This window comes from Bombyx mandarina, chromosome 19, assembly GCF_030267445.1.
Source record: "Bombyx mandarina strain Sakado chromosome 19, ASM3026744v2".
Lineage (NCBI taxonomy): Eukaryota > Metazoa > Arthropoda > Insecta > Lepidoptera > Bombycidae > Bombyx > Bombyx mandarina.
Window position 1 is genome coordinate 3,358,547 of NC_143225.1, and position 18,334 is coordinate 3,376,880.

An 18,334-nucleotide genomic window follows, 5' to 3' on the forward strand; every position below is an offset into this window, starting at 1 on the left:
TATGTTCCATTAAACTGATACATTTTTGATTAAGATATATCGATTTGTTTCGATGGCTTGAAATGAAAATAATTAATTGCATTTGAATTAATCATAGCAAAACGCCATCTTGTTTGAAAGCTGGTGTTACGGCGCCATCTGTTGATACGTTTCAGGACTAGACCATTTAATTCTGAGCACTGAATTCTATATTAGATTAATAGGTGGCACTGTAATCGTTGAAATGTTAAATCGTCGGTGTTGGAGGATTTTTGTAGTAATGTTATTAGAATAAGTACCTATTTAATAGAAAAATATATTTTATTTTGTGACATAATCTGACCATACGGCTTAATCGTGCTACTATCGATTCCTAGTTCTATGAAAGTAATATCGATGATCGAATTGGTTCAGTAACGATTATAAATTACCTCATCCTTACTGAGAGTTATAAAAAAGATATTACGGTACCTATTACTTAAATTTGACAAAACGTAAGTCCAATACACTTAACGTTTCTGTTGAAATGAGGTTAATAAAATATGTTTTATTAGTAAGAAAAACATTTTATTTTATGAAACATTTACTCAACAAACATTAAGGTCCCGGTAATTCGTTGTACCTTACAGGATAAGTTAACTGGTTGCCTTTGTCCCAAGAGTACAGCTCCTGTGAATGTAATTTTGTGTTTAGACTCAAATATTTATAAATATTATTAGTTATTTATTTATTTATGTACACACAGAAAACAAGACACAGTACAGAGTAATAGGAAAATTATGTACAAAGGCACTGCTTATTTCTTTGAGAAATCTCTTCCAGCAGACCTGCGAGAGGATAATGAGAATAATAATAAAAAGTGATAAGTGTGTGTAGAACAAATAACACATAACTACAATAACAAATACAACATGAGAATTATAGCACATACACATAGCAAATATTATAAGTAACACAGTAACACTCGTATATGCGAAGAGTATAGAACCATGATCATTCGGTTGATGAGAGATAAAATTGTTTGACCTTGTATTTAAAAACAGAAACAGACTTGCAAACTCGGATGTCAGCCGGCAACGAATTCCACAGTCTGACCGCGTGCACAGTAAAGGAGTGAGAATAGAAACTGGTTTTGTGGGAAGGGAATAACAAAACAGAACGTTGGTTGGACCTGCAGGGAGCATCAGGAGAACGAATGAAAGAGAATCGCCCACGTAAATATAAGGGAGAAGTGGGCTTATGTAGGATATTGAATAGGAGACATAATATTCGAGTATTCCTACGAAGGCGTATAGGGAGCCATTTAAGTTCTTTGCGAAAATGAGAAACATGATCGAATTTTCTGAGATTGTATATAAAACGGATACATAGATTTTGCATCCTCTCAAGCTTGTTTGAGAGCTCCTCAGTGGCATCCAAGTAGCAGGCATCGGCGTAATCAATTATGGGTAGAATGAGAGCTTGGACGAGAGATATTTTTGTATGCTGAGGTAAGAAGCCCTGCAGACATCTCAACGAGTGCAAGGCAAAGTGCACCTTCCTACTAATCTCAGCAACGTGAGAACTCCACGAAATATTGAGTCTACTGCGCAATTGTTTACCCCCTATAATGATAGCCTGTGATTTTCCCGGATTAATGTGCAGACCGTAGGCTTTTGCCCATTCTCTGATAGACTTCAGATCACTGTTCATCGCAGCAATAGCCGATTCAACTTCAGGCTCCGAGAAGTGGCGATATAGCTGGAGATCGTCTGCGTAGAGGTGGAATTTAGAAGATATAAGTCTAGTGACAGAGTTTATAAACACAGAAAACAGAAGAGGAGAAAGAACACCACCTTGGGGAACGCCCGCACTGACGTATTAGCATTAGTCAAAATCGGCCCAGCCCGCCTTGCTTGGCGATCTTTGACTTCAATTTGATTTGGTCGCTAGCAACTTTCATAGGATTACCCGCTGGGTCAATCGGAACATAAATAAAGAAATCGATTTTTGTACATGTAATAAATTGAAGAAATATGTTGAAAACTTTAGTATCCTCTGTTTCTTATCATCTACATATGTTTCAGGTAGTAGATAAGTGTTACGCGCTGGGGTTCGGGATAAATAAAAATTCTACCGAATTACAGGTTAACACTGTATTCAACACTTAGAACACTTAAAACACTTTAAAACTCTCAATTCGCTTCTTCCGCTTCGCTTCAGGTGATCCGTTCGCTGTTTCGCTTCACGCGATCACTAACTGACTGCGTGCCATCTCTGCAACCCTTTTATAGCCGATACCACATCCCTAGAATTATCGAGAATATTCCACACATCTCTAGTATTGCGTTTCCGCTATCTGACAATAGATGGTGTTGTACTTCTCGAGCGTTCTAGGTGCTACTAGATCCTTCTATATTGGTAAGATTATTCGGCGATAGATGGTGTTACTCTTACCGGCGTAACAATAGTTAGGACTAAAAAGAAGTAAAGTCAAATCGTCACCGGAAACACTGTACTCACCTTATGAGTGTGGTCATATCCTAATTGCGTGGTCTTCCGAAAGGGATTAGTGAACTGCAGCGAGACCTCAACGGGCTTACTCCGGTACAGGTCTATGGCAACTGTCACCTTACTGTCTCTGTCAGTAGCGGAGTCTAAAGCGTACAGTACGCCGCATACTATGAACATTTCTCCTACCTAAAACGAATACTTAAGGTTTAGTTGTATGGTCGTTGTTAACCCTTAATTTGGCAAGAATTTTTTTCAATTTTTTTTTTAATTTCTGTTATTTTCCTATGTCTGTATATACATTGGGATCTCTTTAAAATAAATAAATAAAATATATTATTTCCCATTTTTGAGATAATCAATGTCCGCTGTGGCGAACATTGACAATTATGTTATAAAGAAGTCATAAATATACATGTCCGGTGTAGCAGCCAGTACTAAATATGCGGTAAATAAAAAGTTGAAGTATTTTGTGGACAGATATAATAAAAAAGTATTTATTTATGACATTTACACATCTAATTTGGTACGAAAATTAAGAAAACAGTTTCTGGCATTTTTGCCAGTTACAAAACAAAGTCTGACATTGCATTTTAACGCAACGCCAGTAATGTGTATAAATACAAAATGTAATAATAAAAAAAAAAAACATTTTTTCTGACAATATCTGCAACGTCTTTCATCCATAATTGATGGGAAATAACCTACACCATCATATTTTACAGGACTTGAAGGTCTTGCTGCGTAAGGTTTGTTTATTTTTGAGAGTTCTATTTCATTATTTTGACACTTCGATTGGCCAAAAATAGGTTTTCATATACCTGATGTTTAAATACCTTTAGGGAAATTTTACTTCCAAGCCCGCGCTGGACTCGATAAACAAGCCAAGCATTATTCAGGCAAATATCAACTATTTGTGCAAAAATACCTAAGTACTCTATCTTCTACTTTTGAAAGCTATTTTGTACAATGATATCAGCATGTCTGCAAGATCTACACCTCCCATATGCCGGTTATATTGACGTACTTTGAGGACACTGCACGTCAACCTTTTTTCGCGAGTCCTTACAATATCTTTGAATTTTTTCGATGGGGTCCCTAGCTACGCATGTGCTTATAAACGTAACAGCCTTATTATCGTTCCACCGAACAACAGGTAGGCAGTTATTATCGCATGTCGATTCTGAAAATGCACCTCTCTCCTTCTTCTTCATTTCCTTTTCCTTACCTGCATCAATTTCTTGCAAATAAGTATAAATAAATATGTAAATTTAATAATTAGGTAACATATTAGTAATCATCCCAATACATATTAAGCCCGCAATAACTTTGGCAATGTTCGTTGTGGCGGACAAATCAATCAAACACTAAATATTTATGAAATTGATTTTGTTCGCTGTGGCGGACAAACATTGTTTTTAGTAAAAAAAGTCATCAAAACCATACAAAATTACAAGATCTATAAGTGATTCAATAAATTACAATATTACAAAGTTATTTCAGTAAACAAACGTGCACATTTATTAGTAAAAACTTTATAAAAAAATATAAATACTTTGAGTAAAACGGATGGCTTGTGCTTCGTCGACATTTTGTCTCAAAATCACAGATACAAGATTACCAAATAAGAATTAAATTTTTTTACCATAATAGAAATATATTTTAAAGTTTTTGTTAAATATTTAAGCTGTGTAGAAGTTTTCATAGACCCACCAGATTTTATTTATTTGATTGTTCGTTGTAGCGGGCTTAGCCAAATTAAGGGTTAAAGCCATATGAGGCTACCGGTAATAGAAGACGAAGCAAAATCAATCGCCTTAAAGTGACTTGACCTTAAAGCTCGATAGTAATATGTATGTTGTCGAAGTCGTCGTGGCCTAAAGGATAAGACGTCCGGTGCATTCGTGTTGAGCGATGCACCGGTGTTCGAATCCCGCAGGCGGGTACCAATTTTTCTAATGAAATACGTACTCAACAAATGTTCACGATTGACTTCCACGGTGAAGGAATAACATCGTGTAATAAAAATCAAACCCGCAAAATTATAATTTGCGTAATTACTGGTGGTAGGACCTATTATGAGTCCGTGTGGGTAGGTACCACCACCCTGCCTATTTCTGCCGTGAAGCAGTAATGCGTTTCGGTTTGAAGGGTGCGGCAGCCGTTGTTACTACATTTGAAACCTTAGAACTTAATCTCAAGGTGGGTGGCGCATTTACGTCGTAGATGACTATGGGCTCCAGAAACCACTTAAGACCAGGTGGGCTGTGAACTCGTCTACCACTACAGCACTACCTAGTCAGTATGATGGCAGTGAAGAACGTAATAAAGTGTTACCGAGTCCAGGCAACCCCCGACCGAGAGCCAGCGCTAAAACTATAAAAACGATCCCTCGCTGCGCCTTTGCCTCTTTTTTGTGCGTGGCGTTCGTGTGTGCTGTTCTTGTTGAAACATGTTTGGGACTTGTGTAATTTTAACAGTTTTCGTTAATAGTAAATTGAAATCATTTTGTTAGAAGTATTGGTTAATTCAGTGAAATATAATTAGGCCAGTTCTGTGTTATTTATTTCTTTTTGTTAACTACCTCACTTCTGGTCGATAATCAAAGTTTTATTAGGTATGTCTATGACGCACGAAAACCGATTAGAATATTATATTTAAACTTTGATTCAGCGTAATATGTCTCGCAGATACGCGTGATAATTTATAAGGTCAATTTTCTTTTAATAATTCTTCTAGAAACTACTAAAGAGGTCGTCGAAGAACAAGTTAGATTAAACCTAGTGATAAAATACTTATATACTTTTAAACATCACTAGGAAGATTTTGATTGCGTTTTTAGATCATCAAAATATATTAAAATACTCACTTGTTTATGATTAAGAGATATATTCCATACGTAATCAATGTTTAAACTGTCTTTATTTGGGTCGAAGCTCAACTGAAATAAATGCAAAACATATTCTTGATACTAGAACATCAAATCATGTAACTAGTAATTATGACTAGTGCTTATCAAACAACAGCAAAACATAATAATGAAACACCAAATCTTAATGCGAGTACACGTCATTTCGGATCCTCCGGATACTTTTAGGTACCTCAAGCACCGGTCATAGTTCTCGTCTCTTCGATCGTGGCTGATCTCTCTGTCTTAGCGATCGTCAATTTGCTTTATGGCCAGTCGAGGCTAATGTTGCCAGACCGCGAATCAGTCGTGCGTTCGGGTTTGTAGGGTGTGACAGGCGTTTTACAATAAAACCGAGACGTCTTTTGGATGATGTAGTCCGTATTAGGGTACCATTCGATCCACAGGATCGGGAATGTGAATCGTCTATGGTCGTTCGGGTTTCCCTTCTTCATCATCTAGGTCTGGACTTACTTACCTTTGCTACTGCTGTGTTGTTGGAACTTTCTATGGAGTAGATGGCCCATAGTCCGTTGTCGTCAGCGCTAAAATCCACCTGAAAGAAGCAACTTGTAGGACTACAAAGATATTTGCCACGTGTAGGTAACGAAATCATGTTTTGTTCACGTTAATCGAATGGTGAACAAGCTTGGTGCTATTTCTGATTAAAATATTAGTATAAATTTGTCATAAAAAATAATTTGGTCTTTTTTTTTTATTGCCCTTGTAGGCAGACGTGCATACGGCCCACCTGATGGTGAGTGGTTACCGTCGCCCATGGACTTCAGCAATGCCAGGGGCAGAGCCAAGCCACTGCTTACTGGTTGGTTGGTTGTCTGTAAAGTCGATTTACGGACGATAGTTTTACGTGATGACGTCATTCGCAGAACTATTCGAACTGCTAGCTCTGACGTCATGCGAGAAGAGAGATAGATGTATCACAAGCCAATGCTTAAGCCGATCGTGCGTCTCTGTCGCTTGTTCCGCGCTCTCGCTTGCATGCTCAGGCTCAGGCGGAACGTGACACTTTTTCGTGCATGCAGCCGATGTTTATCGATTTATAAGGCGTTATCACGTCAAAACTAATATCGGGTAAAATTAAATTTATATAAGAAATTACATATAGCTCTTTATATACCTGGTTGTGTTGTGAAGTGTACAATCTCCCATCAGCGTACGGAAGATGTGCTGATTTAATTCTGCTCTGTGTGAGGTCGTAACGGATTATCTCGCCCGGTTGTCCCGACTCGTTCGCTTGGTAGAAGAAGGAGCCGCCGTACACAATGTGCCCGTTACCCTGGACACAAGATATTTGCCATAGCAACCAAAATTGAATAAATAAATAATAGTTTTAAAAAAACTAAAAAACACGCTTTATATAAAATTCAACAAAAAATTGAAAATATATTTTAATAAATTTAAATTGAAAATTGTGTAAAATATATTTTATTTAAAAAAAAAGCGTGGGGTGCTTTTTAAGATATTATTGATATAATAATTCTTCTACTCATATCTGTCAGAAAAATATAACTAATAACACCATGCACACCCCGCTTTTTTTTACTATTACTATTACACTATTTTCTATTTAAATTTATTAAAATTTATTTTCTATTTTTTAGTTAATTTTTCTATAAAGCGTGTTTTTTAGTTTTATTAAACAATTTTTTTTTTCATTTTTTAGTCATATTTCAATTTTTTCAATATTTTTTTTTAATATTGAATCGTCATCGGTCCTCGATAAATCTACAAAGTTTGAATGAAATCTGGCCGTTTAAAGTGGGTCGAAATCGCGTCTAAAGGAGTCCATTACAAACATACATACAAGTGTAGCTAATATAAAGCGTGTAAAAAAATTTAATTGTCACGATATTCGGAATTCTGTACATGAGTTGAGCGTGGTTTTGAAACTTACGTAGAACGGTTTCTGTAGTTTGTGGAACTCGTCGACGTGGTCCGATTTGAAACTAGCTTTGTTCCTGTATTCCCGGAGTCGTTCTATGTCATTCTCTTGTGTAGTCCAAAGCTTCTCTCTCTAAGGAAGATGACAAAATGCAGCAAATATAACTGTATTATATTACGACAAAATGATTTATTTATTTATTTTTTATTGCTTAGATTGTTGGACGAACTCACAGCCGCCTAGTGTTAAGTGGTTACCGGAGCCCATAGACATCTACAATGTAGATGCCGCCACCCACCTTGAGATATGAGTTCTAAGGTCTCAGTATATTGCAACGGCTGTCCCACCCTTCAAACGCCTTCAGCCCAACAAACCCTTCAATATGTCCTACCACCAGTAATTATGCAAATTAATAATTTTGCGGGTTTGATTTTTATTACAAGACATTATTTGTTCATCGTGGAAGTCAATCGTGAACATTTGTGAAGTACGTATTTCATTAGAAAAATTGGTACCCGCCTGCGGGATTCGAACACCGTTGCATCGCTCGACACGAATGTACCGGACGTCTTATCCTTTAGGCCACGACGACATTCCCTACACTTTCGCTCCCACGGGGTCAGTCATTTCGAAACACATCAAGTCGACCGTAGTGCCGGTAGCCGAAACGTTAAAGCAAAATTACCTGAACATCTGTGGCATTAGAATCCCGCAGCCAAGCGCCGAAGAGTTCCTCTTTGTAACGATGATAGACCGGTTTCCCAATTGCGTATAGTTGGCAATCTGGATATTAAAGTGTTATTGGCATTGTTAAACTCATCTACAATTGATTGTTATTCTTACTGTGTATAGTCAGAGCTCTAGTAAATATGTTTTTTTTTATTGCTTAGATTGGTGGACGAGCTCACAGCCCACCTGATGTTAAGTGGTTACTGGAGACCATAGACATCTACAACGTAAATGCGCCACCCACCTTGAGATATAAGTTCTAAAGTCTCAGTATAGTTACAACGGCTGCCCCACCCTTCAAACCGAAACGCATTACTGCTTCACGGCAGAAATAGGCAGGGCGGTGGTACATACCCGTCCGGACTCACAAGAGGTCCTACCACCAGTAATTGGGCAAAAGTATAGGATGTGGCGCAATAGTTACACAGTACAAGTAAGAAAGCGCAAAATCAAATAAAATTCAAAAAGTCAATGATTTTTGTTTATTTGTTTGTACATGGTTTGACCTTAAATGATCAAATGCTCAAACACACGCTGCGTAACGTTTGTTTGATCCGTTAATTTGACAAATAGTTATGGTGAAGACAGTAAGTAGCCCATTGAGGCAGATATGTAGGCAAAATATAAGTGTCTATATTTATATTGTATAACAAACCCACTGGCAATATTCACTTTATCCGTGACCACGGCATTTGCAACACGCATTACACGAGAAATTCGTTGAGGAAACCCGTTCAATAATAATGTTTGTAAAAATAATTTGAAGCCTAGAAATAGTTCTCAGAAGATTATGAGCAATAGAACTATGAAAAAAGCGCTCGTATATATGAAATTTTTACTGGTGTTCCTCCTGGGTTTGATGTAAGTAGTCGTCCCATTCATGGGCGTGATGAGGAGTTGAGCTCGATCGCACCGAGGACACGTCGGACAGGTCTGGGTCAGACACGGCTCATCGTACGACGTCAGGATCGGCGCCCTGGACCCATATTCTATGGGCTGCATCACCTGTGTTGGCTGATTCGGCCCTGGGTCTATTGGGAAAAGGTCGATGAATATTAAAGTTGGAATACATTTTTTACTGGTGGTAGGACCTCTTGTGAATCCGGGCTGTAGGTACCATCCTGCCTATTTCTGCCGTAAAGTTGAAGGGCGGGGCAGCCGTTGGAATTATACTTGAGAACAAGATGGGTGGTGCATTTACGTTATAGATGTCTATAGGTTCTGGTAACCACTTAACACTAGGTGGGCTGTGAGCTTCATCCACCCAACTACGCAATTAAAAAAATTTGAAATAAAGTAGAAATGTATTAAGGTGGATGGCGCATTTAACGTTGGAGATGTCTATGGGCTCCAGTAACCACTTAACACCAGGTGGGCTGTGAAATCGTCCACCCATCTAAGCAATAAAAAAATCTTACCTAAGCTGATAGCCTTGTGAGGCTATGTCAGCGTTATCCTAACGTGTAGGTGAGCTCTCGGGGCTCAAACGAGGAGGCGTTGCTAGCACTGGCTCAAGCAATTGCAGTGCTTTAGGCAGCGAATTGGCTCTGCCCCTGGCATTGCTGATGTCCATGGGCGACGGTAACCACTTACCATCAAGTGGGCAGTATGCTCGCTGCCTACAAAGGCAATAAAAAAAAGAATCTACCGCCGGATGGGAAACAGGACCCGCTGAGAAGATCCCTCGAGAAACTCAGTGGGCGCGTAATTAATAGATAGTCTTCGATGTATATACTTACACATTAACCGAATATCTCCCTTAATAGTCTGGTTTTTAAGTTCATTCTTGGCGACGCAGCTGTATTGCCTCATATCATTGTCTCTAACTCCCAGAATCTCGAGAGTCATAATCCATCGCCACGTGTCTCCTGTAGGGATCACTTCGCTTTTGTATCTGGAACCTTCGATTGTCACACCGTCGCATTCCCAAGCGAGGACCGGTTCTGGCCAGGCTTGTATCTGCGAAATAAAAAAGAATATTCTAGAACTCAGTTCAGCTTAGACCTTGGATTGTTGTGGTCTAGTTTGAGAAACGAGGTCATACTCTCAATTAAAGGGTCTTGCTTGACCTTGAAGCTTTTCAATCGTAAACCAACAGGACAACCGGTCTCATTGGAGCCCTCGGTCCACTCTTGATGCTTTTAGGCTCTTCAAGCACCGATCGCCGTCCTCGTCGATTATGACGAAGAGTTCGACGTGCGAGCACAACATAGTTTCTCGCCGGATCTCCTCAGTGGGTCGCGATTTCGATCCGGTGGTAGATTCTACAAAATACTGCTCTTACTAGGGCTAATGTTAACAAACTCTCTCAGGTTGACACCGTGGGTTCAGCTACCAGCCAGAGCGTAGTTGGAATAGCCTTACTACTACTACCAGCGAACAGGTAGTGGAAAAAGTATTATATTAATATATATTTAGATGCTCCCAATTCTCACCTCGCACTCGATCTTGGCCGTCTTGTTGAAGACGTATACAACGTTGTTAGGAACCCGAATGAAAGGGCTGACTGTAATTTAAAGTTAATGTCTACAATCAAAATTGTAATATAGGACATACTCGAAGCAAAGAGAATATATGCCTGTATTGAAGATTTGAGTCTGGTGACTTCTATCTAGATGTTACTAACTTCATGTCGCTCTAAAGACTTTTTTTTCTGAAAATGGATATTAAAAAAAAGTGCTAAAACATTTAAATGACATTTGTGATCATCAATTAGCCAGTCCATCCGTGGCTATGAAAACTGATTTATTCGAAGAATCCAAAATAATAATCTGAAAACAATTAAGGTGCGATTAAATCTTAAAAGTTGTTGAGAGGGTATCTACGTATCGCGAAAGCCGATGGAAATTATATTTTTTAACTATGACAAAATTTATAAATCTTCATAGATCAGATATCTATCGTCTAGTCCCTAAGTACGATATACTTGTATACTTGTAGTATACAAGGGTTCAGTTCAGATTTGAGATCTGGGTGTACTGTTATTTCTAATTGTATTTTCAGTAGGTACAAGATATTTCAATAATCTACTAAAGGCTTTAAGTTTGAATACGGGTATCGTTTGTTTTTTTTCTTCGGATTGTTATTAAGCAGCTTCGCCCTCATTAATCGGTGATAGCTAACCGAATAGTGTGTCTATTCGATTAGCTATCACACAGCCCACTGAGTTTCTTGCCGGATCTTTTCAATGGGTCGCGTTTCCGATCCGGTGGTAGATTCTGCGAATCACTGCTCTAGCTATGGTTAGTGTTAGCAACACTCCCGGTTTCAGCCCCGTGAGCTCACCTACTTGTTAGGTTATGCTGACATAGCCTCTCAAGGCTATCCGCTCAGGTAGGAAAAAAAAGTTCAACAGACACTAACAATGTACTTCGACATCAGTGGTCTGGTTGACAGGCGGGAGCATTCCGTTGTTGGCGAGGCAAACATATTTCCCCATGTGCCACCTCGACACCTTCGGGATGGTGAGCACGTGCCCGCTCACAGACGCATCTCGCCACGAACCCTGAGGAGATAAAAATAAACACCTTTTGAAGTGAAAACTTCTTTAACATCGTTGTAATACGAAAGTCGATGTAACGAAAAAGCGACAGTAAAAAGAGACAGATACATAAATTCATAAGATTTAAGGCGGGAGAAAATGAGATAGGAAGCATTATACAGTGTTTCTTATATTCATGATTCTCTTTATGCTCTGCTTCGTACCGTATTTTCGTATTTAATACATTGTGAATAAGTCTAGAGTCCAGTCTAGTCTATCTAGTCTAGAGCCGCAGACCAGGCTCAGTGGTGTAGATTGGGAGAGGCGTATGTCCAGCAGTGGACGACTGTGGGGTGTTGATGATAATGTTGATGATGATGAATAAGTCTATGTAATATATACGAATATAATATTATAAAGAGGAAAGATTTGTTTGTTTGTTTGTTTCGAATAGGCTCCGAAACTACTGGACCGATTTGAAAAATTCTTTTTCCATTAGAAGCCGACATTATCCCTGATGAACATTTTAATGTTTCCGAAGCGAAGCGAGGGCGGGTCGCTCGTATACGAATAAAATGTAAAATAATTATCAAATTTTGTGTCACTATGATCATTACTAAAATCTACAATTATTCTATTCCGGAAATTTTAAATTAGTCTCATTATCTGGAAGCCAAACTTTTTGGAGGTTTCACTTCTACTACGTGTGAATTGCACACATGCTTTTTTTTTCGACGGTTGGACGAGCGCCCGGTTTGTTTCGTGTTAAATGGTTACCGAAGCTTGTAGAAGTCAAGAACGTAAATGCCGTCACTCACCTTGAGAGATGAGCTCTAAATCTCAGTTTTATAGTACAACAGCTACTTCACTTTTCAAAACGAAACTAATTCACCGCAGAAATAGGCATGGTGATTGCGGCCTCACAAGTGATCAGTAATATAAAATTTTCTGAAGGCTTGATGAATTGTGTTAATCCAATAGAGCGTAAAAAAATTATACAATTATTATTATATATGTAAATATATATAAATTGTTATTTGGTAAAATGGCGTCAAATAATTTCCAGGGGATACAATGCTGGTTCAGACCCTGTAGTTTGGTAGCGACTTTTCCATCAGGACACGAAAGCGTATTCCTTATCTTATTGCGTATGTGGTCGGACTGATATTTGCTTAAGAATGACCCAGAGACCCTTAAAGCCATTCTCTAAATTCTTGCGAAGATGCCTGTAGTAGCGTTTTGGTCTAGGTAGCCATCGCTTGTTATGAGCTTCTGTAGACACATCAAGATGTCTTCCAGACATTAATTAGAGAAGCTCATAATTGCGGGTCGCATAGAGGGCAAGCGCGCCGTGGGCAGAACACCAGCCAGATGGTCAGATCTAGCAAGAGAAGCACTTGGTGGTAGTCTGTACCATGCGGTCCTTGCTACCCATGATCGAGCACAGTGGAAGAAAGTCACATGTGGTCGCGATCCTCAGTAATGAGGGAACGATAGAAGAGAGAAGAGAGAGTCATCGCTTAAGATGTCGATTAGGAGTGTATTTAGTGCTTACTTTTCTTTACAGGTAAGCATTGGCTACGCTACCAAATTATATTAATTCTGGTCTGATGTTTACCTGTATGAGAGCTGTGCCGTCATATCTTCGCCACTCGACCGAGGGCTCTGGTCGGCCCATAGGGTTGCAGCTGAGGCGAAGTCGTTCACTCTCACGGACTATTACGCGAGTGTGATCCTCTACAAATGAAATACAGGTAGTTTAACACAATACCTCCATTATGTGACTGCTTTTTGTGGCTACCTAGCTCCCAGCCTCAGTAACCGGTGCGGTATTTTTATATACCATCTAATTTAATAAGACATCTGGTTAGTCTATAGAAGTTTTTTTTTTATAGCTTAGACGGGTGGTCGAATTAACAGCCCACCTTGTGTTAAGTGGTTACTGGAGCCCATAGACATCTACGACGTAAATGCCCCACCCACCTTTAGATATAAGTTCTAAGGTCTCAAGTATAGTTACAGCGGCTGCCCCACCCTTCAAACCGAAACGCATTACTGCTTCACGGCAGAAATAGGCAGGGTGGTGGTACCTACCCGTGCGGACTCACAAGAGGTCCTACCAGCAGTAAAGTGTCTGCCGTTGCGGGCTCCAGTAGTAGTAGATTTATTACGATGATACGGTTGGTTGGTTGGTTGGTACGGATGGTTTCGTTCATCATGCGGTCTATCCTATCAATCTTTATCTGGAATTTAAGTAACATACGTGCAAAAGTAGGCGGTATGAACAATTCTTTCTCCAGGGTATTGTTGTAGATAGACAGCCCCGGTCTCCCGGGAGCTCCGTCGCGTCCATCAATACCACGTTGGCCTTTGGGTCCTGTGGGTCCCTTCTCGCCTTTAGGACCACGGATGCCTGGGGGTCCTTGGGCGCCAGGTCTACCTGATAAAAAGCTCGACAGTTAATCTTGGGTTAATATTGAGTTAGGTGACAATCGTAATGTAGTTTGAAAAATTTCAATAGTTCATTTAATAATTAAGTGAATTTTGACGTTGAGTTCATTAAAATGCCTAATAGTAAACGTAAACTTAGTATTAATCACAGTAATATTTCAAATAAACAATTTTAAATTGCTAAAACTGGATTTACATGTTTATGATTTGTCTTTTGGGTTTCAAACGGGTTCTTTGTCCTTTTCCCGCAAAGTGATATTTGGAATTATTAAGCGATAATTCACATTATAATTCAGTACATGGGTATTAATTATAATATCATTCATATATGTATTTTTTTTATGCGATACTTAAAAAATATAAGTCTTTGAGTGGAGATTTTGAATGAAACTGCTTACCGTCCTTTCCATCTTTTCCGTTTTTTCCTGGGCTACCGTCTTTTCCGGGCATGCCATCACGACCATCTTTACCCGGGGCCCCATCTGCTCCGTTGCGACCAAACATCCCGTCGAGCCCAGGTTCTCCGGGAACACCGTCTCTTCCATCTAACCCTGGGTTTCCGGGAAATCCTCTTTCCCCTTTCATAAAAGACAAATATGTTTGTAGATTCAGTAAAAATTTATGCATATGTAAAAAGTGATTGTCTTTTTTACCTTTTGGCCCTGGTGGTCCAATAGGTCCTCTTGCTCCTCCATGACCGGGAATTCCTGGTGCTCCGGCTTCTCCTTTATCACCTTTCGGACCTGGGACACCAGTCGGCCCTTTCGGACCTTGAACACCCGGCGGGCAGTAGTCTTGAGTTGCTTTGCAGAATCCTTGGACCACTTTATACTGAAAACACAATGCGTCAGCTTGGAGCGTATTTCGATTTAGATATGGTAGGCTAAATTAATTTTATGCTGGACAAAAGACGATTATGACCCTTTATAGTTTGTAAGTTTCTCGCAAAGTCCTTTAGTTATTATTCTAAAGCTTTAAGCGTCAGTTGAGAAGAGATCAGTAGCGATGGAAGAAGACACCGACCAAAGAGGATGAACCAGTGGGTATCGGCGTGATGGTAACAAACAAAATGAATATTCACAAATTACAACCCACAATGCCAAAAACAACGATATTAGTAGAAGACAGCTTCTAGAGCAATATAGTTTAGAATAAGTGTGAGGTAATATTTCTAATATCTTCCATAAAATTATGCTTTCAGATTTTTCGCCGATAATAAATTCTTATTTTGTCAATAGAATTTTAGCTAAGTTACACGCAATAAAACAGATCTTTTTATTTAACTGGAATCTCCAAAATGAACTATTTTAGATCCTCCGTCGGTTTTCTTAAAACATATCAAGAAAAACAAACAAGTTACCGGTACTCGAGAGTAGCTCGTCAGCCAAACCCAGGTGTCGTCACCAGGCGCTGGTCCCTTCGCTCCAGTCTTTCTCATCTCTATGGCGTCTTTCTCTTCTAGTTCAGGTCTCATTTTAGGATTGAAGAACTCCACGTGAGGCGTCACTGTGTTGTCTTCCTGGACGGCCGATGGTTTCTTTTTAGTGAAATAAAAGTTTCAGTTAGTGATCGTGTTATCTGGTCAAATGCACTTATCGCATCTATGGACTCTTGATTATAATTGTGCGTAGCATCATATGATCTATGATCTCAAGAGAGCTTATTTTCTTTGTACCTAGTAGTTGGATTATGTAGGCGAATACCCAAACTGAGTTCGAGTCCACAATGACAAATAAGGTTGAAGTCTCAATTCCACTGATAACTGGTAAAATCGGATTACAAGCTTCGTGGCAGAAATAGGTAGGACCTATTTGAGCGGCCTTGCATTATACGCTGCCACCAGAAATAGGACATACACACAATACCGTCTTTACCATAAGGGCACACGGGGCCCGTGCCCAGGGCCCCCATTCTCAGGGGGGCCCGAAAGACCGACAATTTCTCTCACACGTTTATTCTCAAAACATTTTTGTTGGGCACATTAAACTTTTTTCACAAATCAGTAATCAGATGGTATTTACAAGGCATATACTATGCCTATAATAGAAGATTTTGCTCAATAGAAATCATGAAAGAAACCGTTATTGAAATCGTAACCAAAAAACCAGCAGCATTCTAATATCATTAATGACATTATATCATACTGTATTTGATTACCTATAATAAATGGTCATACTCAGTAAAAAAATGTTATTATAATTCGCTTTTTTTACTTTCCAAAAGGGCCTCAAATTCTTGTGTGCCCAAGGGCCCCATCCTAGTTTAAGACGTCCCTGCATACACATACCAGATAATATCGAGGACATTAAGACCGCAAATGGATTGTAGTTCTAACAGATCATACCTCCCTTTTCTGATAGATAATCTCGTAGTACAGTTATTAGGAATATTAATAACCAGCGAATTACCAGGCAGGCCATACAATAACTATGTTATCGGTGGTAACAAAATATTAAAAATGACTCTACCACAGTTTCAGCTGTGAAGCTGGATGATGGAATATGTTATGGCGATGTCACGAAGATAGCGACTCTACCTAGATCCTAGCGATAAACAAACGCTAATAGAATGGCATGAATTTTTATAGAATTGAAATTTATGCAAATAAACAAAAGGTATCTTCTGAGCTCACCAGCATAGCGTCTCTTTTTAATCGATGTGAAGTAGTTCCAGTGAAGGCCGAGAGATATGCTTCAATCTTCTCTTCTAATTTATCATCTAGAATATTTTCTAATACGTCTCTAGCATTACCATTTAATTTATCACTACCGCTTTCCTTCTCAACATAATTGTAGGTGTGTACTAACAATGATAACACAGCACAGACGCATGCAATTACAGAGATTCTGAAGCAACACGGTTTATCTGTTGGTAAATCTGTTGACACTTTTCTTTTTATAGTTCCCATATTGTTTTAACCATTACTTCATCGATATTCATTTATCTTTTAATCACCAATTCAAATTAACTCAAACTTTATTTCACTTTTAAATAGCACATTCATAAATTGCGCTCGACTGAATTATCGAAGTGAATATTGAGATATTTTGAATTTAATGTGTCCAACCAAACTCAACTCCGTAACGTATGCTATTAGCGCGAATTCAGAAGCAACAACTGTATATCGGTCGCCTTATCGACATATAATCCGAACCAAAACTGAGCTTCCTGTGCGATGATTGCACAACTCGCTATGGGTCCCGATAAACTGACAATTGAGGCTATTAAACCGGCCGGTTAAATCAGACAATCGACTGAATGTTTGAAAGACATGTTTCGTTTATAAATACGCATTAGTTTTTATGACGTTTGAAGGTATATCTATTCGGGTCTAGCTGGTCATTGTGGTTCAAGGACTTTGCAAATGCCAGAGGTAATTTCAAAATAGTCAGGGAATTTGTCTGTAGACTGTGATAATTTTCGATTAAAGATATAAAATAAAAATCTAGTTTACTACGCCAAACTATATTTACTTACTTCATGGATATAATAGTAATCGTTATAAAAAAAAAAAAAAAATATTAGAAAATGTCTAAAGCTACTATTTTTTTCTTTCAAAATGAAATCTCTTCGAGTAGATCCAAGGAGAACACTAATTGGGAGATTTTGGTGTTTACAAAAAAAAAATCTACAATACAAACGATCCCAAAAAAAGTAAAAGAACTGCTAACATAAATGATCACCTTTGAGAAGATATACCTATGATTTTATAAGTTTTTAATAACACCTGCTGATTTATACATGAGTGAATGACGGTGAGTGGAACACAGTACGTTTAAATATAGATATGTAGATAATAAACACCTACACAAAGAGCAAACAATCCTGTTCATCTTTCAGTCTTAGGTGGGAATCGAACCCTCGACACTCGGCGCGATGGTTAGGGGCGCTAAATATTGCATCGCCAAGCCAGCCATGAACTAATAACGATCGTACGAGTATGATTTTTTACGCTCACTTCACAATAATTTACGCTTTAGTTGTGATTAGGAAACTTCAAAAATGATCCACGGGGAATTTCGGACGAATGAATGAAAACGATCGCGCTACTAGCTAGACGTAATTAAATCATGAAATAATTAAAATAGTAGACATGATAGTATTAGTAAGTTTTTTTACGGATGCAGATTAGGTAACTACTTAAGTCCTTTACGAAATAGCGAGTTTCCACAAAACTATTTTATATGAAATGTAAAACGAAGGGCCAAATTATGTAAACGTCCAAGCTTATTAACGAAGTTCGACTAATGAAGGCTTCAGTATTGTCAAGTTAATAGGATTAAACGATAAGAAGCCCTGTGTGTTCTTTTTTTTGTTGCTTAGATGTGTGGACGAGCTCACAGCCCACCTGGTGCTAAGTGGTTACTGGAGCTCATAGACATCTACAAAGTAA

General features: G+C 38.7%; 1 protein-coding gene and 1 long non-coding RNA gene across 2 annotated transcripts in view; both read right to left on the minus strand.

The window, feature by feature from the left end:
- Nucleotides 1-18,334, minus strand: part of LOC149500810 (uncharacterized) — a 131,826-nt gene that overhangs the window by 107,231 nt on the left and 6,261 nt on the right. The window lies entirely within an intron of this gene.
- On the minus strand, nucleotides 525-17,251 carry LOC114239430 (uncharacterized). The gene is made up of 17 exons (XM_028169621.2): nucleotides 16,574-17,251; nucleotides 15,302-15,478; nucleotides 14,595-14,772; nucleotides 14,340-14,519; nucleotides 13,754-13,930; nucleotides 13,109-13,227; nucleotides 11,373-11,514; nucleotides 10,445-10,515; nucleotides 9,749-9,968; nucleotides 8,849-9,040; nucleotides 7,966-8,063; nucleotides 7,293-7,412; nucleotides 6,516-6,674; nucleotides 5,856-5,933; nucleotides 5,339-5,410; nucleotides 2,482-2,658; nucleotides 525-648 (listed from the first exon to the last, which is right to left on the minus strand). Exons 1-17 carry the CDS (start codon nucleotides 16,847-16,849, stop codon nucleotides 577-579), a joined length of 2,508 nt encoding a protein of 835 aa, XP_028025422.2. The 5' UTR covers nucleotides 16,850-17,251; the 3' UTR covers nucleotides 525-576.